Source organism: Dicentrarchus labrax, unplaced genomic scaffold, assembly GCF_905237075.1.
Source record: "Dicentrarchus labrax unplaced genomic scaffold, dlabrax2021, whole genome shotgun sequence".
NCBI classification, from domain to species: domain Eukaryota; kingdom Metazoa; phylum Chordata; class Actinopteri; family Moronidae; genus Dicentrarchus; species Dicentrarchus labrax.
The window spans coordinates 433650-456973 of NW_026136928.1; the positions used below are offsets into that span (position 1 = coordinate 433650).

The 23324-nt window shown below is 36.9% G+C and overlaps 3 protein-coding genes across 11 annotated transcripts in view; 2 read left to right on the forward strand and 1 right to left on the reverse strand.

Annotated features, from left to right (window-relative positions):
• LOC127360693 (butyrophilin subfamily 1 member A1-like) lies at nt 1–17247 on the forward strand. 9 transcript variants are annotated; one of them, XM_051395155.1, is made up of 7 exons: nt 1–34; nt 635–751; nt 1459–1797; nt 2274–2530; nt 8357–8387; nt 15193–15312; nt 16271–17247. In XM_051395155.1, exons 2-7 carry the CDS (start codon nt 643–645, stop codon nt 16852–16854), a joined length of 1440 nt encoding a protein of 479 aa, XP_051251115.1. In that variant the 5' UTR covers nt 1–34; nt 635–642; the 3' UTR covers nt 16855–17247. The 9 variants fall into 9 exon arrangements, with proteins under 9 accessions (XP_051251115.1, XP_051251113.1, XP_051251112.1 ...); XM_051395153.1 differs by lacking the exons at nt 1–34; nt 635–751; nt 1459–1797; nt 2274–2530; nt 15193–15312 and adding exons at nt 4719–5240; nt 5623–5964; nt 7548–7889; nt 8731–8850; nt 9586–10079 and having other exon boundaries at nt 8106–8387; nt 16783–17247; XM_051395152.1 differs by lacking the exons at nt 1–34; nt 635–751; nt 1459–1797; nt 2274–2530; nt 15193–15312 and adding exons at nt 4719–5240; nt 5623–5964; nt 7548–7889; nt 8731–8850; nt 9586–9980 and having other exon boundaries at nt 8106–8387; nt 16684–17247.
• Nucleotides 4671–23324, forward strand: part of LOC127360699 (butyrophilin subfamily 3 member A2) — a 24844-nt gene continuing 6190 nt past the window's right edge. The window contains exon 1 of the mRNA XM_051395170.1: nt 4671–4705. The gene's annotated coding sequence lies outside the window, so the exon portion shown is untranslated. The remainder of the gene's footprint in view (nt 4706–23324) is intronic.
• Nucleotides 17967–22310, reverse strand: LOC127360706 (uncharacterized). Its single transcript, XM_051395183.1, has 9 exons — nt 22262–22310; nt 21923–22174; nt 21446–21688; nt 21144–21314; nt 20703–20777; nt 20431–20475; nt 20153–20227; nt 19129–19181; nt 17967–18797 (listed from the first exon to the last, which is right to left on the reverse strand). Exons 1-9 carry the CDS (start codon nt 22305–22307, stop codon nt 18774–18776), a joined length of 984 nt encoding a protein of 327 aa, XP_051251143.1. The 5' UTR covers nt 22308–22310; the 3' UTR covers nt 17967–18773.

Genomic DNA, 23324 nt, shown 5'->3' on the forward strand with positions numbered 1-23324 from the left:
TGCAGCTGAGGACAGTCTTTGAGACATACCACAGGTATGTGGCTTTTTTAAACAAGAAATAAACAATGTAATAGCTGATTTTCATACACTTTAATTGAAAATTCATATTGACTGACTGTAAGAATAAGATCAAATCTACAATCACTGCAGATTATCTTTCAACCGCACTGTTTTTGTGTTTTTATGAGGCTTGTCACACCCAGTGTCATTTGCAAGACGTACAATGTAAGAAAGATTTTACCGGTAAACGGCTAATTAGAACAGTTTTTCAGTTATAATACTTAGACCAGTTTATCACAAGGTCCTTCGTGAGCAGATTTTAGAGCCAACATGCAAGTATGTCATGGAAAACATTTCCTGCAATCCACTTTTAACAGTATTACTGCTGTATAACATACAGAGTTCATAGAGAGAAAAACTATTACACTGATGTTTTATTACTTTACTGAGCGCTGAAATGTTATTAGCTAAATATTTGAAGCTGAAGTTCAAGTCTGGATCCCTAACTGTATGAACAAGCCTATATTTAAGATATCTTTCTTCAACTTTATAAGACTGGTGAATAATTGCCTTATATTTGAGATGTGATAATGTACTTATGATATTTTGTAGATCTTATGATTGTTTATTTCAGTTTTCAGGATGTTTCACCAGTGGAATGGAAGGCTCTCTAAATCTTATCTCAGTACCATCAGTACTTTGGTTTTTCTTTACACTGCTGTCTTCCTTCTTCTAACACACTGCTGTGGAGGTAAACTGCACACAAACACATCTGAAACAATCTGAAATGAATCTTAAAGATAAAACATCACGTTTAGAATTTAATTGTGCAAATAAAGAAAAATCATCAACACTTGAGCCTTACTTTTTTAGATCAGAACCATGTAAAACAACTTACAGTAATAGGTCTAATATCACTATGCACTCTCAGAGGCTTTGACACACACTCACAATATGTATGGCAAGATCCTGGGGATGTACCATAGTGGTAACTGGTGAGCACAACCCAGGCCCGGCTGTAGCATGCTACATGAACATTTTCCTACTCTCATCCACAAAAGTTATTAAACTAATATAGATCAGACTCTTCACTTGAAGACACCTTGGAGATTTTAATGTAAAAATACTGAGAAAAATACAGGTAAAAACAAAAACTAAAATTGCGAATTCTTCAATTTGTCTTCAAGATTTAGTCTAATACTACTGACACATAAAACCTGCTCAAGCAAACACCTTGGTGTGCCACCAAGAATATCCATCCATCCATCCATCCATCCATCCAATTTCCCTTGCATATCTGAGGCAGCGTCATAGTGGCAGCAGGCTAATCAAGGTAGTCCAGCTCAACCACCAAGTATATTATGGAACTATACATTAATTTTATCTTGTAAAGCTAGAAAAGGGATCCACATGAAGGGGCATAGGCAGCTATTAAAAATACACCTGTTTCTTTCTCAGGTCAGTCTCAGATGGTTGGGCCTTCCAAGCCAATACTGGCAATGCTTGGCGAAGACATCATTCTGCCATGTCACCTGCAACCTGCCACTGACGTGGTTAATAAGACGTTGGAGTGGGCGAGACTTGACCTGAAGCCCAGATTCGTCCATGTGAGGCGTGACGGTGTGGAACTTTTGCTTAATCAGAATCCATCATATGTCGGAAGAACAACGTTGTCCACTGACAAACTAAAGCATGGAGACATGTCACTGAAACTGTCCAAAGTGAGACTCACTGATGGGGGAACCTATAAATGCCTTATTCCAGCACTGGGTACATCGGAGGTTGAGCTTGTTGTTGGTAAGTGGACGTTTTTTAAAGATGCAGTTATCAGTTGTGGGCTGAAGAGAGCGGACACATCAGGGGACATCTACATTGTGCTGCTATACCTCATTCATCTAAATATCCAGTAAATTAGCACTGTGATTTTGGTTAATATGACAACTTTATATTTAAAGCTGGAGTGCGGGACTTTTGCATACAAATGAACATCCATTCACACCCCCCATATGTGAATCTCACTATAGCTGGTGTCTGGGGTGACATTCCCACACTGGTGTATCGGTAATTTTTAACACCACCCAGCAATGCTTGGTTTGCCAGAGCTCAAGGGGGGAGCAACCATAGTGACAGAGCATTGCGGAGGCATACATCATAAGCATAAGTCAACACTGTCAGTTTAATAACTATAATTGCCGGGGGGTTGTTCTGCACTGAAGGTTTAATGTGATTACGTAATATTAAATGTATAAAACTGTCCTCTCTTTTTCCATTAGGTGCTATTTCCTCTCATGTTGTTATCATAGCAGATATTGATAAAGCCATCAACAGACTGGTTCTACAGTGTGAGTCTAAAGGCTGGTATCCAGAGCCTGAGGTGGTCTGGCTGGACGGTGAGGGAAACCTCCTCTCTGCTGGACCTACAGAGACAGTCAGAGGTCCTGATGACCTCTATACTGTCAGCAGCAGAGTGACTGTGGAGAAGAGACACAGCAACAACTTCATCTGTAGAGTCCAACAGAAGAAAATCAATCAGACCAGAGACAATGAAATCCAAATTCGAGGTCAAAACGTTTTTTTTCTTAAGCTCACTCTTTCAAAACTTAAAAACTTGAGTCCACTTTCATATAAATAGAATTGAGAGAAATTATTTTTTTCTTTTTTGTAATTTCAGACGATGTATTTATGGCCCCGTCTTGTTCTGCTGTTCGTATCATCGTGGTCTTGTCTGTTGGCGTTCTGCTGTTTTCTGCAGCTTTCTTTGTTTTTTGGAAACTACAACAAAACAAAGGCAGTGAGTTACAAATGCATTTATTTTTGTTTCTACATTTTTCAGTGACCGTTGTAACAAGTGTGTTACAGAAAATCAGGATGAATTTATGCTGAAACCATTCCAAACTATTTTCTAGTGTGTAATAAAAAATGTATCACTGCATTACCAGGACACAATATTTTGTGTGCGTCATGCTAAACTTAGACGAGTGCATGCATCATATGTAGGTGAAATGAGCTCATATTTCTCATGGCATGGAGTTTCTTAATGTTCAAGTAGTATTATAATAGTAAAAGTAACATTATGGATTTATTTAGAAATGGGACCTGCTTCCGTTTTGAGAGGATTATTTGTGCAGGTTGTTATTTTAACACCAGCTTTTATGACAGCATTTATATTTGTCCTGTTTTAGTTTTACCACCAATTCTCTGTTCTGTTTATTTTTATCATGATGATATCATACTCGTATATGTGTTTAAAAGGCAACAGTGCATACAACATTTACATAAGAAAAACTTCTTATGTAAATTTGACATTCTTTAAAGAACTTTTCCTCTGTGTACAGATAACAAGATGCACCATGACAATAAAACTGAGGATGGAACAGGAGAAAGAGAGCAGCTTGTCAGAGGAAGTACAGAAATGGAGGATTTAGATGAAGAAAAGTTAAAGAAGAAAGATGAAGAAGAGAAAGACTTGATTCATGTGATTTCTGTATTAATGGAACAGAAGACAGAACTGAGGATCTCCAGAGACAAACTTATGTCACAGCTAAAGGAGTTGGAGGAAAAGAGGTTGAAGACTGAGAAGAAACAACAGCACAGTACTGTACTGCACAAAAAGAGCAACCATTCACAAAAATACAAAATAGAAATGGACAACATGAAGACAGCTTTACTGAGCACTGTGGATAGATTTAATAAAACAGAAGATGTGATTAAAATAATAACAGAAAGGAAGAATGAAGTCAAAAACCAGATCGAGCAAATTAAGAAACAACTAGAGGAGACAAAGAGACAAAGAGTTGACATTCAACTTCAGTCAGAGCAGATAGAGAGAGAGGAGGAGACGAACGAAAATCCTGATTCATTTGACACTGAGAGTACTAGTCCAGGAGGAGACACTCAGGACAAACACAACAACAGTTGACATGTTTCAAGATGAAGAGCAGTCCAACTGGGATTAAATATGAGTAATGATGTAACAGTAAAGTAAAGCAACAGGACAGAGACACAGATGTCATGTATAGCTATTTTGTAAAGCCAGTTTTAATGAAATACTTTGTGATAATATGATGTTTTCTGTTATTGTGTTGTATTATTGTAATGAATTTTTAAATGTAATTATTTCCTATAAGCCTACACATTACTTTTGTTAAATATAATTTTCTGTACTGAATAATTAATCATGTACTGTTGTTATATTTACTAAATTTAAAAATATATATATTTTTACCAATTTTACAAAATCTTTCAGTTTAAAAGTTGAAGTTACTGATTTTATTTAAATTTCCAGATTTTTGTATAATTTCTATTTCAACTGAACATGTCTTGAAATATTGTTTTAGGTTATATATATATACAAAATAAAACTCAGCAAAACTGACATATTTCCTTTAATGAACCATTTAATGAATGTCTTATCCCATCTATTATTGGGAGTAGTACTTGTGTCTCTGAGTAAGTCCAAGATTTACTCACTGTATTTACTCTGTTGGAGTACCGTTGAAGTTATTTTTATTGTTATTGTTTTGTATCTGCCCCTTTTTAGTTTTCACTCTCTGTACTATGAACACATCACAGCAAACACTGTCATATTATTATTGGCTGCTCCAGGCATCTGATAACAGTCACATGATAAGCAAACAGGATGTTAGGAGTTTGACTGCAGTTTACTTTACTCTGTGGTGATGTGACTGTCTGAGCCATGAAACAGGTAAGTGGCTGTGTCTGCTTTAAAATCTTCTAGCAAGAATTTCCATAGATTTAATCGAATGAGAGTCGTTATCAGTTCTGTATTTTTACAGTGTACAAAATAAGAAAAGCTGGTGGCTATGGTATGTTAAAGGAAAGCATAGACTTACACTGTTGTAAACTGAGAGGAGGGAATGCCATGCACTATTGAATCTGTTAAAACAACAATGCAAGAGAGATATTGCAATGTCAGAATGTCATTGTCGTAATGTATTGCTCTGTGAAAAGTACTGTAGAGATGAATTTCAAGAAGGGTTGATATAATCCAGATCCTGAATTTGATCTAGCTTCATGTTTAGCCTGAGACACAGAGATTCTAGATACTTGTAGAAGTTTCATTGAAAGTAACATTTTACAACAGATTTATTTCAGTTTTTAAATCTCCATGATGCCTCTCCTGAAGGATGGACTCTCCTTTAAACCTCTGCTCAGCTCCTTCACTGATGTGGTTTTCCATCACTCTGTGTTCATCCTCCTCCTAACACAATGCTGTGCAGGTAATTACACACAAACACAACTGGATCTGTTATTTATCTGTAGGTAATAGGAAGTTAAAGTTGCAAAAGGTTGGGATCAGCAAAATGTTCAGTGGTAATGCATTTCATTTGTTTTCCTGTTATATGTGCTCATAACAGCCACAGTAAAGTGTGATTAACAATTTTATGGTTATGTTAAATCTTTAATCGTTAAACTTTCTGCAGTACACATCATAGCACTCAGGTTTTGCTGTTGCTGGGATTAGGCAGCATTATCTCATCAGGTGAAAGTAATCATTTCAATGTAGCTGGACTGAATAAGTGGTATGTGTGTCTGTGGGGTTGGACTTGTGTGTGAATGGTCCAATGGTTGTACGTGGAACTTCACTCAGCTTCCCCTCAGGTCAGTCCCAGGTGGTTGGTCCGTCTCAGCCAATACTTGCAACAGTCGGTGATGACATCATTTTGCCATGTCGCCTTGACCCTGCTGCCGATGCTTCAGACATGACTGTGGAGTGGTCGAGATCTGACCTGGACCCCAGATTTGTTCATGTGTGGCGTGACGGCGTGGAACTGGAGAATAAAAAACATCCGTCCTATAAAGGAAGGACATCAGTGTCCATTAACAACCTGAGACATGGAGACATTTCACTGAAACTGTCCAAAGTGAAACTCTCTGATGATGGAAAATACAAATGCTTCATTCCTACACTGGGTACAGAATCTACTGTTGATCTTGTTGTTGGTGAGTGAATATACAGTATTGTCATTGTGTCCTGTAAGCTTTATACATCATATTTAAATAATTGGGCTTTTGTTATGCATGTCAGTGGGGAAAAAAGTTCTGCATATATATTTCTATGTGGATGTGTAAAGATGTACAATGTCTTATGTAGATGTCAGATGAATTTGTTAGGGTACATGGAAAAGGACTGTAGGAGTGAGTAACTGCTATGAATGAAGGTGTTAAATCATGTTCAGCATGTGTTGAAGCTTGTTAATGTGTGACAGTAAGATAACATTTTACAGCACTCTCGATTTACCGGTTGATCTGCTTTCCAACACTCAGATATGATCATACAAGTCAGATAAAGAATGAGATTAAAGACAATTTTTTCTGGAAAATCAGGGCAGATTCTAAACAAGCTGGAGGAATTTAGATCCAGTCTGGCCTGGAAATACCTTGGAATACCCCAGGAAGAACAGGAGAACATGGAGGCCGGACAAGAAAAAGATTGTTAAGTAGATGTAAAGTAGATTAAAAAAAAATACAAGAACTGGAAGGATAAAAAACATAAAAATAAAATATAAAGGTTTGAAAGTTGAAAATATGTTACAGATGTCTAATCTCACGTGGCAGTGTTCCACAGTTTGGGGGTTTACCTACAATGGCCTGGTCGCCTTTCGTCACCAGTCAAGGGGTTTGAATAACAAGCAGAGCTCCACTTACAGTTTAAAGGAGAAACACAGGCACAAAACCAGGCAACGGATCAGTGACACTTATTTGGCACAGAGCCAGTTTAAGTTGGCTACGACAGGGTTAGTAATATGTTAACATCTCTCAGTGCAGCTCTGCACCAACTGGACTCAGTGAAGGGAGTGTGACTGACACCACCATAAAATGCATTGCAGTTAGTCGAGCCGGATATTAATCCGTGACACCTGGATCTCTATGGAGGTGATTTATATTCATTCTGACAAGGACATAAAATAAAGCAAACAAATGAAGCAAAGGAGCTGGAAATATTAAGCTTGGAATATGAACTTAAATACCATACCAAACATGTAATAAGGCAGAACATCTGTGTAAATACACTGCTAAATAATAATGCTTCAGGTACTACACAAATAAAATAAATAAGAACAGCAAAATAGGAGTGTCAGTGTAGTGAAGCGTTACCTAGAATAAATTCAGAACAACAGGTTGGATTATGATGATAAAAAGACAAGGGCATGACACCCATCTTTCACACAGGAGAGGAATACGAAAGATGAGCGGGCAAACATGGATTTATAGTGCGGATTGTAGAAGAAAAAATGAAGGAGGAGGGGCCGAACTTTACCAACATACATACTGATTCTCTGTTATGAAAAAGGTTTGAGGAGATTTTAGGTCAGTTGTAAAGTTCCAGCATCATTGTTAACACAAATCTCCTTTAGACTATACTGTTTACAGCTGCCCTGAAGGTAACTTACACATAAATACATCAATAAGAACATTATTAGTGTTTTTACTGGTGTACTAAATAATATTTTATTCAATAAGGTGAGTATGTTCATTTCGTTCCTGCTGCAGATCTACAAAAAAAACAATAAATCTTTTTCCAGGTGAGTCTCGGGTGATTGGTCCACCTCAGCCAATAGCTGCAATAGTTGGTGATGACATCATTTTGCCGTGTCGCCTGGAACCCGCCGTGGAAGCTGTTTCAATGGCCATTGAGTGGTCGAGAATTGACCTGTACCCCGGATTAGTCCATGTGAGACGTGTTGGTCAGAACCTGCTGGGGGTCCAAAATCCAGCGTATGAGGGAAGAACGTCAGTGTCCACCAACAAACTGAAGCTCGGAGACTTTTCACTGAAGCTCTCCGGAGTCAAACTCTCTGATGCAGGAACGTACAAATGTTTGATTCCAGGATTAAACAAAAACGCTTTTGTTCATCTCGTTGTTGGTAAGTGGACTAAGTGGACTTTTATTGCCTTCATTTAATTCAGTTTTGATATAACTTCACTAAGAGAGCAGTGACATTTAGCATATGTATGTGAAGTTGTATAGAAATAATTAAACATGGTATATGTTCTTTGTGTTTGAATCAAATTTGTGGAGCTTGAATTCCAGTGAATCGCTGTTATTGTTACAACTCAACTTCACAGTATATCACCATCAGGTGCTGCTGCCCTACCTGCCATAGTTCGTATTGACAGAGCCAGGACTGGACTGGTTCTACGGTGTGAATCCAAAGGCTGGTATCCAGAGCCTGAGGTGGTCTGGCTGGACGGTGAGGGAAACCTCCTCTCTGCTGGACCTACAGAGACAGTCAGAGGTCCTGATGACCTCTATACTGTCAGCAGCAGAGTGACTGTGGAGAAGAGACACAGCAACAACTTCATCTGTAGAGTCCAACAGAAGGACATCCACCAGACCAGAGAGACACACATTGATGTCCCAGGTAAAAGATTATTTATATGTTTATATGTACAGTTAAAGGGACACTATTACACTGTCAAGTTATATGTCTAGAGTAATTAATTACCACAAAGCCCTGCACATTGTCACCGTCAAAGAAAGGAGTTTGACTCGCCTTCTGTGGTGTCGTTCCTGTTGAGCTGCATGGTGGCAGCCAGGCATTAAGGTTAACAGACAATAATGTTCATATGTCCTTGTATTCTGCAGCACAGAAACCTCTCAACAGATTCATATTAGAGACCCGCCTTCTTGATGTTAAACCAATAACTAGGACAAAGGACCACAATGTGATAACTGACATGTTGTTGTTCTTTTTATGATTTCAGAAGATTTATTCATCGTCCCATTTAGTTCTGCTGTTCGTATCGGCATCAACTTCGCTGTTTGCTTCTTGTGTGTTCTTGTTCTGGTCTTTGCTGTGTGGAAACGGAGGCATCCCAAAATCCGTAAGTAAAAAAATTCTTTATTAATGTCAAGTTTGCAGCCATTTGATGGTAATTATAAAATATGGCTTGTAGTTTCGCTGTACTCCCTTGTTTCCTTTTAGCTCCATATTTAACAGGCAGACAAAACAATACAACTCTCTGTTAAAACCTAAAGTGTATATAATCCTTTAGATGCCTTTAAAACCTCTTTTCAACTAACCGGTCTTAACTTGTACATGTGAAAGGTGAAAGGTAATCCAACATTGAGCATATTTAATAAATGTATATAAATAATCGATTTCCACTGATAAATTAGTCTATTGCAGCAGTAAAAACTAAAGGTTCAGGAAGGTGCAAGTTACAAAAGTAATCACAGCCCTAGAATGTAAAACACTTTGAAAAGCAAAGTTATCATTTTCTTTTTATATTTATTTGATATCCAGTCTGAAATGACAAAGTAATTTATTCCTGTATGTATTTTTCAACTAAAAATTAATAATTTCAAAATATTTAACCTTAATGCTGTTGGTGCTGTTGATGTAGAGAGGAATACAGCACATCATGGGAACGTGTTTAATAAAGTACTTTAAGAAAACAAGGGTTGATGAGGGTGTAAATATTCAACAGGGAGCATTTCAGTGTGAAAATACTCTTTGTTGTTTCAGTAAAAGGCCGATCATAAGTACTTGTCCCTATGTGAATGCAATATTTTGACACATTGGACTTAAAACAGGTATTAATTCTACATTTACACAGGAAACAATACTGAACCGGGAGAAAAGAAGATCACATATAACAGTGTTGCTGAAATCCAGTCCCTGATGGAAGGGGAAAGAGACGGAGAGCAACACATGACAGAAAAGGAGAAAGCTGAGTATTTAGAAAAGAAGAAGAAACTTAGTGAAGCATTACAAAGGAATGAAGAAGAATGTAAATATATAGTACAGGCAGTTGATTCACTGAAACAAAATAAGGAGGCACTGGACAAACACAAATCTGAACTTAACCTACACTCTGATTTTATGAATAAACAGCTTGTTTTAGTTAAGAGATTGTTGAAGGAGGCATATACTGAAGGGAAAAAAACAACTTACGTGGAGATGATAGAAGATCTGGGGAAGAGAATAGAAGCAACTAAAAATCTGTTAGAGGTCACAGAAAAACTGCTCCAGAGAACAGAGAAGGAGATTGGTCAAAAAACAGAAAGGAAACGTGAACTAGAGCTCTTAAAGGAGCAGATTAATAAATACCTGCAGGAGAATCAGAGGGCTGAGATTCAGGTGGAAGTTTAAACAGAGCAACCAGAGAGAGAAGGATAAACAGTATTTACACTTTATTCAAATGATTTCTGTCCTGCAGGTAATATTGAAAGACTTGGTTAGTGTAATGAACACACTGGTTCAGTTCATATGTTCTGTATTAATCAGAGTGAACATTGGTCAGATTATTCTCACTCACATCCTCATGTTCATGTGATATAGCCTTTTCCTTCACTGGAATTAGACCAGTCCAGAGACAAGAGCAGAAGAAACTCAGAGAAATGGCACGTCTGACTTGTGTTTGCCTGAAAGGCCTCAGAAAGTTGTGGGCTGTAAACTTTTGATGGCTTCTGAAAGGGGGCATGCCTGAAAAAGTTTGAGAACCACTGTTTGGATTTAGATTTAGATTCAATTATAACATGAAGCTAAAAATGAGACTGGTTTAATCGTTTTTCTGATGTCAGTTAATAAATCCTGTAATTTTGTTTCATTTGAGGAAATATATCTTTTTTACACTTTGTTAGCATCCCTTTGTCCTTTAAATCTTGTTTCTGTAAGTCTGTGTCATTTTAGTGTGAAATAAATTGACTTTAAAGTGATTCTATTTATTTACATTGAGTTAATGATAAGATAATTCACATTGAGTTTAATATGTATCAGTATGAGTAGTTTCAGTGTCACTGTAAATAGACTGTAAGTATATGAATAATTACTTCTTAGAATCTTTAAATTCTCCACATTGTTGATTAAATATCTTATTCATTAAAAAGATCAAATATAATTACTACTTTTTGATAAGAACAATTCCGCCCAGACGATCCATCAAGAAAGACTGCCTGTGACTCAGTGCTGCTGGTTCTCATGATACAGGAGAGTAAAGTACGGTAAAGTTTCCACAGCCAATAAAGTTCTTCCACAATTTACAGCCCTTCATGAGGGTGATTAATCCAGCCAACCTTTATTAATACAGAGTGCTCCAATGAGTTCACTCTGTTTTCCATGACAACAAAAAGAAAAGCTAAAATCAGACATTTAAACTCTAAAGTACAAACATAAGATCAGGGTGGAGATGTGAAAGGGTTAAAAACCAACACTTTCTCATTCCCAACATGTCAAAAACTGCAGCTTGGTCAGTGGCCCTATATCCTTCAAGAAGTGACGCTGTAGGTACCATTCTAGCGTCACTTTTGGACTCGCAGGGATTTTTGATTGATATGAGACTGTGGCACTGTCAAGTTAGCAACAACACATTTACCCACGTCCGGGTGGACTGAATTAGGAAAATAAATATGTAACGCACGGTTACACTTTCAAAATAAAGCCAGAAGAGAAACGTTGTTGCAAAATTATTAGGACAAAAAAGTATAAAGTGAAGTTAGTTAGTTGTGTTAGCTGCACAATTAGACATCAACAGTGTCAAATTAGCAACCACACAAATAGCTCCTCCAGTGACAGGCATGAGGTAAGAGGTCTTGATTAAAGTACAGGGCTTTATTGCTGGTCAACCTGTGAGAATGGGTTAAAAGAAAGAAAAATAAATTAACATAAATAATGCTGTATGCATGTTTCATACATCTTGTGCTATAACCAAGCATATATACAGCTAGACACTTTACAGTTTGATTGAATAAACCGAAAATGACACACGTAAACACAATAATCAATAACACCTTCACAGCAGATAAACAATAGCTGTACAGCTAGACGGAATTAATTATTTGTCTAGCTGTATGTTTACAGCTGTATGTTTACAGCTAGATGGAATGAATTAAAATAATTAATTTGTCTGTACAGCTCCCTGTAGACGGACCTGCTAGATGGAATTAATTATTTGTTTCCACCCGAGTGCCTTTTAGCGCGAATGAAACTTTGAAAACTTGCCCGCGAAAGAGAATGCCGATTCCAATGTTCTTGTCATAATTACACAAGTTAACTTGTTGGCTGTTTATCCTCTGTTTTATGACATACTTCATAAAACAGAGGATGTGATTACAATAATAACAAAAAGGAAGGAGAAAGTCGACAACCAGATTGAACAAATGAACAAACAACCTGAGGACACAAATATTCAAATTCAGTCAAAGCAGTTAGAGAGAGAGGAGACAAAGACAAATACTGACTCATCATAGGTGTCATTTCCACCAGGGACATGTCTCCATCACTTTTTTAAATGGCTGATTTTGTTCCCATCGCACAAAAGCATCATTTGTTAAAAATGTTCTGAAAAACAGCTTGCACCAAGAAGGTTTGCAAAGAGATCATTGAGTCGTATTTGCCCAATTTTACAATGTATATTTAAGATGAGTAAGGATAGTGCTGCTGGCTAAAGTCTTTAATGTCTCCTCCCTTTGTCTTCTTGGACAGTTTGTGGTTCCTGTAAATTACTGGACTTCTCTATGATTGATTATCTTGTGGCGTGACCTAGTAGTGTGGCATTTGAGTTTAATTGTGTTAAATGTATGATTAATTCTGTGGCAAATTAAAATAATTAATAAAACAAATAAAATGAATGACTTGAGTTTGTTTTCAAATGTATATATATATATATATGTATGTATGTATGTATATGTATAAATGTATATGGATGAATAGTAAAAATAATAAAATCCCTGCTCCAGTTTAATTTGTGCATGCTCAGAATGAGTCGTGGCTGGTTGAACTTAACTCATGAACTGCTGTGAACGTTCTGTTTCTGTGACGTAAAAACAGAAAGTTTAATTGAAGCAATGTTATGCTCTGTTTACTGTCAGGTCTGGCCAACAAGGAAACATCATAGGCAACACAGCTGTGAGCTTCCTTTTTTGTCTTTTCATTGTGCGGCAATTTTGGTGTGTTGCAATTACAGTCAATGCGATATGACTTTAATGTTTCTGCAGTGCTTTATAATATCTTGTATATCATATATGAAAATAAGGGTCAGATTGGTTTAAACCTTGTTTTCTAAAATGTATGACTTCCATAGCCTGAGGCTAAAACATCTCTGTGATACAAAAAGAGGCAACAGCAGATTGTTATTGAAAAAGAAATATGGTAACACCTCTCCAATGTGTTGAAATATTTAAAATAGGTATATTTGACTATATTTCACTGAGAGCTGCAAGAAACTTATTAAGAATGTAGTAAGCAAACAAACCTAAGTAACAGCAGACAGTAAAACAGAAAACAAGTCACACAGTGCAGCGCCTTCCTTACGTCTGGGTTAAACATTATTTAATCAGAGGACTTTGACCGTGCAGTATTGTACTCAGCGTTGAGACAACCGACTAACACCTGCAGCAGGTATGTGCTCTTTTATAAATATATTTCTTATTTCCTGTGGTTTTATTATTTATTATTTCAAGTTAATACCCTTTCAAATAAATAGGAATTCCTCATTACATATGTGTAGAATTAAAACTGAGTAATGAGAGAAGTCCCTTGGTCAAATGGTCCCATGAACACGCTATCCGCAGGTTGTCTGCACCTTAGTAGAAAGGAACTGGAAGAATATTTTTGAAACATGTTTGGATCCACAGTGCAAATTCAGTGAATTTTATTTTTATGTGCATGAACATGAAAACGGAGGTCTGACTAGCAGGAAGTGAACAAAACACACAATCTTTTATGGACAGATGATACTTCTGACATCATCAACCTGGAAAGTATAATGACAAATTATTTATTTCCATTTTCAGAAGTCCAAAATGTTCCATTTGAAGAACCGAGGGTCCCTTCAACCTCAGCTCACTTTCAGCACTGTTGTGTTTCTCTATCACACTGTTGGACTGCTTCTGCTAACACACTGTTCTGAAGGTAACATAACATACATACATCAATAAAACATTATGTGTGTTTTTACTGCTATTTTACTAAATAACATTTAATTTAATAAGGTGAATAGTTTTAGTTAATACATTTATTCCTAGGTCAGCATCAGGTGATTGGTCCACCTCAGCCAATAGCTGCAATAGCTGGTGATGACATCATTTTGCCGTGTCGCCTGGAACCCGCCGTGGAAGCTGTTTCAATGGCCATTGAGTGGTCGAGAATTGACCTGTACCCGAGATTTGTCCATGTGAGACGTGGTGGTCAGAACCTGCTGGGGGTCCAAAATCCAGCGTATGAGGGAAGAACGTCAGTGTCCACCAACAAACTGAAGCTCGGAGACTTTTCACTGAAGCTCTCCGGAGTCAAACTCTCTGATGCAGGAATGTACAAATGTTTGATTCCAGGATTAAACAAAAACGCTTTTGTTCATCTCGTTGTTGGTAAGTGGACTAAGTGGACTTTTATTGCCTTCATTTAATTCAGTTTTGATATAACTTCACGAAGAGAGCAGTGACATTTAGCATATGTATGTGAAGTTGTATAGAAATAATTAAACATGGTATATGTTCTTTGTGCTTGAATAAAATTTGTGGAGCTTGAATTCCAGTGAATCGCTGTTATTGTTACAACTCAACTTCACAGTATATCACCATCAGGTGCTGCTGCCCTACCTGCCATAGTTGGTATTGACAGAGCCAGGACTGGACTGGTTCTACAGTGTGAGTCTAAAGGCTGGTATCCAGAGCCTGAGGTGGTCTGGCTGGACGGTGAGGGAAACCTCCTCTCTGCTGGACCTACAGAGACAGTCAGAGGTCCTGATGACCTCTATACTGTCAGCAGCAGAGTGACTGTGGAGAAGAGACACAGCAACAACTTCATCTGTAGAGTCCAACAGAAGAACATCAACCAGACCAGAGAGACACACATCTATGTTCCAGGTAGAAAATGATTTATATGTTTATATGTACAGTTAAAGGGACACTATTACACTGTCAAGTTATATATCTAGAGTAATTAATTACCACAAAGCCCTGCACATTGTCACCGTCAAAGAAAGGAGTTTGACTCGCCTTTTGTGGTGTCGTTCCTGTTGAGCTGCATGGTGGCAGCCAGGCATTAAGGTTAACAGACAATAATGTTCATATGTCCTTGTATTCTGCAGCACAGAAACCTCTTTCTCTTTAAATCTCTCAACAGATTCATATTAGAGACCCGCCTTCTTGATGTTAAACCAATAACTAGGACAAAGGACCACAATGTGATAACTGACATGTTGTTGTTCTTTTCATGATTTCAGAAGATTTATTCATCGTCCCATTTAGTTCTGCTGTTCGTATCGGCATCAACTTCGCTGTTTGCTTCTTGTGTGTTCTTGTTCTGGTCTTTGCTGTGTGGAAACTGAGGCATCCCAAAATCCGTAAGTAAAAAAATTCTTTATTAATGTCAAGTTTGCAGCCATTTGATGGTAATTATAAAATATGGATTGTAGTTTCGCTGTACTCCCTTGTTTCCTTTTAGCTCCATATTTAACAGGCAGACAAAACAATACAACTCTCTGTGAAAACCTAAAGTGTATATAATCCTTTAGATGCCTTTAAAACCTCTTTTCAACTAACTGGTCTTAACTTGTACATGTGAAAGGTGAAAGGTAATCTAGAATAGAATATAGAATATAATTTATTGTCCCATAGGGGAAATTTGTCATGGACTCAAAGCGCGTAATGTATAGCAGTAGCTGCCCTTACAGACAATAAATACACATAAAATACATATAACAGCTAAAGACGCACACGTAGGCTACATATACACTCATGACACATCCAATGAAAGATTAAAACAAATAAAAAAACAGAACAAGCAGAACACCAAGTTATTGCACACTTCCCTGTCTATTTAAAATGTTGATGGAGGTGGGTACGAAAGAGTATTTAAAACGGTTCAATTTGCATTTTGGGATTCTAATGTTCAATCTAACATTGAGCATATTTAATAAATGTATATGAAATAATCGATTGCAGCAGTAAAAACTAAAGGTTCAGGAAGGTGCAAGTTACAAAAGTAATCACAGCACTAGAATGTAAACACATTGAAAAGCAAAGTTATCATTTTCTTTTTATATTTATTTGATATCCAGTCTGAAATGACAAAGTAATTTATTCCTGTATGTATTTTTCAACTTAAAATTAATAATTTCAAAATATTTAACCTTAATGCTGTTGGTGCTGTTGATGTAGAGAGGAATACAGTACATCATGGAAACGTGTTTAATAAAGTACTTTAAGAAAACCATAATCAAAAGCTGTACTTGTCCCTGTGTGAATGCAGTATTTTGACACGTTGGACTTAAAAAAGGTATTCATTCTACATTTACACAGGAAACAATATGAGTGAGGATGAAGCTGAACCGGGAGAAAAGAAGATCACACATAACAGTGACGGAGAACTCCAGGTCCTGATTGAAGGGGAAAGAGACGGAGAGCAGCATATGACAGAAGAGAAGAAAAATGAGTGTTTAGAAAAGAAGAAGAAGAAACTTAGTGAAGCATTACAAAGGAATGAAGAAGAATGTAAGGATGTAGTACAGGCAGTTGATTCACTGACAGAATATAAGGAGGCACTGGACAAACACAAATCTGAACTTAACCTTCTCTCTGGTTGTATGAATAAACAGCTTGTTTTAGTTAAGAGATTGTTGAAGGAGGCATATACTGAAGAGAAAAAAACAAATTTTATGAATATGATAGAAGATCTGGGGAAGAGAATAGAAGCAACTAAAAATCTGTTAGAGGTCACAAAAAAACTGCTCCAGAAAACAGAGAAGGAGATTGGTCAAAAAACAGAAAGGAAACGTGAACTAGAGCTCTTAAAGGAGCAGATTAATAAATACCTGCAGGAGAATCAGAGGGCTGAGATTCAGGTGGAACCTCAGACAGAGCAACCAGAGAGAGAAGAATGGTAAACAGTATTTACACTTTATTAAAATGATTTCTGTTCTGCAGGTAATATTGAATTTTTGGGGTTGTGGGCTGTAACTTTTTTTAGCTTCTGAAGGGGGGCATGCATGAAAAAGTTTGAGAACCACTGTTTAGATTTAGATTTAGATTCAATCATAACATGAAGCTAAAAATGAGACTGGTTTTATCTTTTTTCTGATGTCAGTTAATAAATCCTGTAATTGTGTTTTATTTGAGAAAATATATCTTTTTTACACTTTGTTAGCATCACTTTGTCCTTTAAATCTTGTTTCTGTAAGTCTGTGTCATTTTAGTGTGAAATAAATTGACTTTAAAGTGATTCTATTTATTTATAATGAGTTAATGATAAGATAATTCACATTGAGTTTAATATGTATCAGTATGAGTAGTTTCAGTGTCACTGTAAATAGATTCTAAGTATATGAATAATTACTTCTTAGAATCTTTAAATTCTCCACAATGTTGATTAAATATCTTACTCATTAAAAAGATCAAATATAATTACTTTTTGATAAGAACAATTCAGCCCAGACGATCCATCAAGAAAGACTGCCTGTGACTCAGTGCTGCTGGTTCTCATGATACAGGAGAGTAAAGTACGGTAAAGTTTCCACAGCCAATAAAGTTCTTCCACAATTTACAGCCCTTCATGAGGGTGATTAATCCAGCCAACCTTTATTAATACAGAGTGCTCCAATCAGTTCACTCTGTTTTCCATGACAACAAAAAGAAAAGCTAAAATCAGACATTTATACTCAAAAGTGCAAACATAAGATCAGGCTGGAGATGTGAAAGGGTTAAAAACAACAGCATAAAACCAGCATTTAATACAATCTTATCACAGCATCACGTAATGAAGGCCTACTTTACCTGCAGTAACTGTATTTTTGTCCACTGGGTGGCAGTAGAGACAAGCTGTGAGCACAGCATATCAGAATCATCAGAATCAGAATCAGAAATACTTTAATAATCCCAGGGGGAAATTATTTTCGTTACAACACTCCAGATATACAAACAACATATTATACAAACCACTATATATACACAACATTCAGCACAAAAATATAAATATATATATATATATATATATATATATCTATATATATATATACAAGATCATATCACACTGTAAGGTGATCTGGAGATATTAGCAAACTTAGTTCCAGCAGTTACAGGGTAATATTGTCATTTGGAGTTCTTGTGGCTCAAAAACAAAGCTGTGAAAGTAAAAAATAAATAACAATAATATTTAGATTAAACAACTAATTATGGATCATTTTGATGTGTGAAGCATGATTACCCATTTTATGAATATAGAATGTGTAACATATAAACTCCACCCTCTAACTGTATTGTTACTGTATTGTGTGAACCGGCAGAGCAGACAGAACAATGTGGTTTAACTGTTTCACTATAATAAACCACCACCTTTTAGAAATAGGATCTGATGTTGTCAGTCAGTTCATGATAATCATGACATCTAGTTCAAAAATGTTTCCAACAGGCAATCAGCCGAGGATTATTAATCACATGTCATATACTCCAGCAACAATGGCAGAGTAAAGACAAGCCCATATATAACTGTCATTTTTCATTTTTGTACCGCTGTTATTCTCTCATCACAATTTTGACCAGTGTCATGATGATAAAAAAAATCAATTTAGTTTCATGCTACTATGTGAAGCAGTATGCCGTTATGTACTACACACTGACTACAGTGAAAGACACCTTCCCTTAGAAAGGGAGTAAGGTTTGCCATCTGCAGCACACTATAGCAAGAGGCCAGTAATCATGGAACAATATGAAAAAATATACATAGTTGTTTAAAGTTGTGTAGAAAGTACAGTTGCATTTCACCATCTATTTAATACTGTTTGACAAAGCTCTCAGTCTCTCATCCATCTCAGGTATTCCTGCTCTCAGTGACCTGGAAGAGACAGGAATAAAACAGAAAGAATTTCAATGTTGATCTATGACACAACAGATTATCCTTATCTCTCTATATAACCTGTTTTTCTGTCACTGCTAGTATTGTATATCTGTATGAGTTTGCTGTGTATTGTATGAACTATTTTGTATGACTTTAAATGGCTATAAAATCAAACTGACTCACCAAAATGGTTGTCTTGTGTGAGTCACTGGCTTAAATTGACAATTTTATTAATCTGATCAAAACATATGATCAAATGTATATTGTTTATATAAAGTTCATTTTTTTGTAATCAAACAAAAAAGAAAAAAAATTCCAGTTGAAATACCTCTCTCCTTGCTCTGTTTGGCTTTTTACCAGCTGCCTTTGCTTCTCCAGGAACTGAAATATAAAAGACAAACACGGTTACAGTTATAAATACGATCAGCTTAAATAACTGACAGGCACTAATAAATGAACTGGTGATTATGTTAATGTCCCATTGACGTAAAGTAAAGATCTATCACTCAATGTGTCTTCTTCGAGTCAAACTGTAGCTGTAGCTATAGTCAGTAGTTGACCTCAGTTCATCTATAGAAGCTGCAGCAGCTCTGTTCTCGCAAACAGCGTCTTCAGATGTGTGAACAAACCGCAGATGGAACAAAGTGGTTTCACTGTTCGACAATGAGAAAGCGGTCACTCTTATAAATAGACTGATGCTGAGAGTGAGATGAAGCTCTTAGACGAAGGCTAATGATGAAGATAATTATAAAGTCAGACTTCATTAAATTAAATCCTGTATTGAATATATTTTTTCTAACGTAGACGTTTGAATTAAATTGAATGAATACACTTCAGACATAACTAGTCATAGTCAATCATAATATGAAGTAAATAAGACATAGGCAGGTGGGTAATGTGTTGTTGCAGACTGAGCAACAACAAAAGCACTCTTATAAAGCACATATGCATTAAGTGATTACTTTGCTGATGAAACTTTATTATATATCTGTTAATCTTAACTTCATATGAAATCTGCTAAATCTAGAGAATTTCTCAAAATGTCTGGCTTAAATACAGGACAGAACTCTATAACAGTATATTTTGTCATCTTATCAAGATTTGAAAATATACAGTTTAGGACCCCAGTCATAATGATTGCAACACTTTCACATGATGTCTGTACTTCATTTGGCCCTTGCAACAACCAAGCTAATGATATCACAACCACAACTGCACATGTTGCATTTACACAGAAACCATGAAAGACACTTTTATTCTCCTGCTGTAGCCTTATGTTTAATATGGGTTACACTACATTACCACTACATTAACACTAATCACATGTAATGACATTAAGATAAGATCAATACCTCTCTTCTTCCTGTGTTGTCTGACATTAGCGTATATTTCCATGTGTGGATCAGCTACATGAGCATGTTCACAGGCTGGAACAGATAGAAATAACAATAATAAACATAGATTTCAACAGAAGTAGTATTTAGTAGGTGTAATAAAGACATATAAGTTAAAAGTAATGCCGACTGATATAGTCAGCCAATGTCAGGCATATAGCAGTAGCCTCCTGTCTGTGAGTACGGCAGTAATATACTATATAAATGCTTGTGTTCCTCCTATATTTGATACTTGCCTGGGTCTGTTCCTGTTGTTTGCATCTCAGAAGAAAAATTCGGAACTAAATGGGGAATAAAATGAAAAAAGATGTACATCTGACTAACAGTTTATCCTAACAACTCAAAATAAAAAGGGAAAAAGGATACAAAACAAGCTGAGGCAGTAAAGAATTTTGTGCATGGTGGTTTAAACGATTTACTTTCATGGCTGTTTTTTCTGGTGAGGACAGGCTGGTTAAACACAGATCATGCATAATGAAACGAAAAAGAGCTGAACTCAAACACATACCTCTTTTCTTCGTGTGCTTTTGGACATTAGCATATATAGCCATGTGTGGATTAACTGCACTCGCAGGTTCATTTCCTGGAACAAATAAAAATAGCATTAATACACTTATATTTCAACCAATTACTTACTAGTGTAATCATTCATACACCAATGCACAGCATCGGGAGCCTGGCATTGAACAACAAACCTTCTGATTAGTGAACAACGCTCTCAGCCACATTTTTCTGTTTTTTTGCTTTTTTAATTTGATGTGGTCAAAGTGGGTAAATCAATGAAACATTGGGCATTTCAATGATATCTATGATTTACAACAGTTCTGACATGTTTAAGCATATTTTTAGTTTCAGATTGAGCTGGAGTGTAAAAGGTGAATGTGGATATGAATATATGAATGAAAGTATACTTTATTTTATTTCTTTCCCAAGTACTTTTTTCCTGTACCTCTTTGTTTCCGATACTGACGTAGTCCCACGACCAACAGCAGCACAGCCACACACAAAATGGCGAAGACAACCGATAACACGGTGGAGAGCTGAATGGAGTCAGGGCTCGGAGGAGGAGGAGGAGCAGGAGGAGTCTCTTGAGCATCTTGAGGTGCAGGAGGAATATATGCTGTGGGAAAAGGGGGTTTGACAGTCTGTGAGTTCATGCAAAATGTTTTAGTTTGTCTAAAATGATCTAAAATGGTCTTATAGCAATTGGCAATAATATATTTACTGTTTTATAACACTGTTAGGTCTCACCTCTGACAGACAGCCAGCTCTCTGCTGATTCTCCAGCTCCGGAGATTTTGCACTTGTAGAGTCCTTCATCAGACTTGGAAACATTGTGAATGGTCAGTTTGCCTTTATATACAGTCCTATTGAAGCGGCCATCTTTATAGAAATCAGCTGGGTGGTTGGACGATGCCTTTTTTCTACAGCACAGAGTTACGGTTTCTTGTTCCATCACGGGGAGAGCAGGAATGTCCAGGATCACAGAACCAGCTAAACAGCAAGAAAGAAGATCAGTTATTGATCCAAGTTGAAACCACCAGTGTCCACTCATTGAGACGGCTGTGGAGCGATGCTTGCAGGAAATTGTGCCTGTCCAGAAAAACTTTGATTATGCAAGATGTGAAGCATTTAAATATACATTCACAAATGATGCAAACATTTCCAATGCTTGAACTGGACAATAAAGTGCAAAGAACAGGTTTCTTGCTAGTTTGCTGAACATACCAGTGACACTGATGTTGACAGCGTTGCTTCTCTCTCCGTCTCTATTTTCACACCAGTATTCTCCACTGTGAGATACAAAGGCTGGTTTAATGTTCAAATATCCTGTCGATACCTCCTGTGGAGAAGCATTCGAGGAAACCTTTCTCATCACTCTCCATTCAGTTGGGTCGTGGAACCCAGCACAATTAACTGAGAAGGATTCATATTCAAAGAACTGCAGTCGGTTTGGATCAATATAAGGAAAATGTGCATCTGTGATAGAGAGAAAAATAAACATAAATGAGAGACATCTTCCCCTCATCAAATTATTTATGTTCATACAAAACAAACTCAACTCACCAGTTTCCTGAGCAGAGTAACTGTTCTGACCTTGAGCAGTGAGCATTAGTAATACATTCACCACTGGAGAGACAACATAAGAGAGGAGTGCATCATGTTTTTACCCTGACATCAAAACATATGAATTGACTTAAATATACTCAGGCACTGTCAAACTCAACATAAGTGTGCCTGCACAACTTTGTGTTTTTCAAGTAGAGACAGTGTACTCACGCAGTGTAATGTAGAGTGCTGTGACCTCCATGTTGTCTTGCTGCAGACTGTCTGAGCATCAGACTGAACACAAGCTAAATATGATTAGATGAAGGGGCTGCACTTCCTTTTCCTGTGCAGAGCAGAGGCCACAGAAAGTTTATACCTTTATAGCCGTTTCAGATCAAAGTTTCTCTGAAGGACAACAGTTTTCATCCAGTCAACTGCAAGTGTGCTTTATTTTACACTACATGCCACATTCTACCACTGACACATATTTTAGGCTATACAGAGGCAGAGGTGGTCCAGGTGCCAACTGCTCATCAGAAAGTGAAACTCACACACCAATGACACAACATTTTGTGGCAATTTGGGGTTCAGTATTTTGCCCAAAGGACACTTGGACATGCAGAGGGAGGAGCTGGCGATCAAACCACCAGCCTTCTGATTAGTGGACGGCACTCTGTACCTCCTGAGCCACTCGTTTTACAACCACTAATAGTGTATAAATTCTCTCTCTTTCACCTCTCTCTCTCTAACACACACACAGTCACATTTGAGCATGTGTAAATAGGCTAATCCTGCCCTCTGCTGAAAATCACAGAGTTATTACACATTTCAAACATTTACTTCCTCTATGTTTGCAAGACAACAAAGAAATAACTTGTTTTTAAAATAATTATTTTATTTTAAATTACAGGAAGGATGAAGTTAAAGTTTTGGGACAGGACAGTATACTGTCATTATCTCAGGCCTCTCCTTTAACTTCAAGTATGTGGAGTACTGAGGGTGATAAACTGTCCCATTTCCCTCTTGATATTGACTTCTACATGTCAACGTGCACAGAGGCGTTGTTGCAGGATGTGGTGAG

Bases quoted from the DNA above. Each gene is read 5' to 3' on its own strand.
- LOC127360693 (XM_051395148.1), top strand. From the start codon at position 5,129: ATGATGCCTCTCCTGAAGGATGGACTCTCCTTTAAACCTCTGCTCAGC. The intron at 5,241-5,622 runs GTAATTACACAC...GCTTCCCCTCAG, and splicing joins CCTAACACAATGCTGTGCAG to GTCAGTCCCAGGTGGTTGGT. The intron at 5,965-7,547 runs GTGAGTGAATAT...ATCTTTTTCCAG, and splicing joins TACTGTTGATCTTGTTGTTG to GTGAGTCTCGGGTGATTGGT.
- LOC127360706 (XM_051395183.1), bottom strand. From the start codon at position 22,307: ATGCTCACTGCTCAAGGTCAGAACAGTTACTCTGCTCAGGAAACTG. The intron at 20,228-20,430 runs GCAAGTATCAAA...TATCTGTTCCAG, and splicing joins AACAACAGGAACAGACCCAG to CCTGTGAACATGCTCATGTA. The intron at 19,182-20,152 runs GTATTGATCTTA...TTTATATTTCAG, and splicing joins ACAACACAGGAAGAAGAGAG to TTCCTGGAGAAGCAAAGGCA.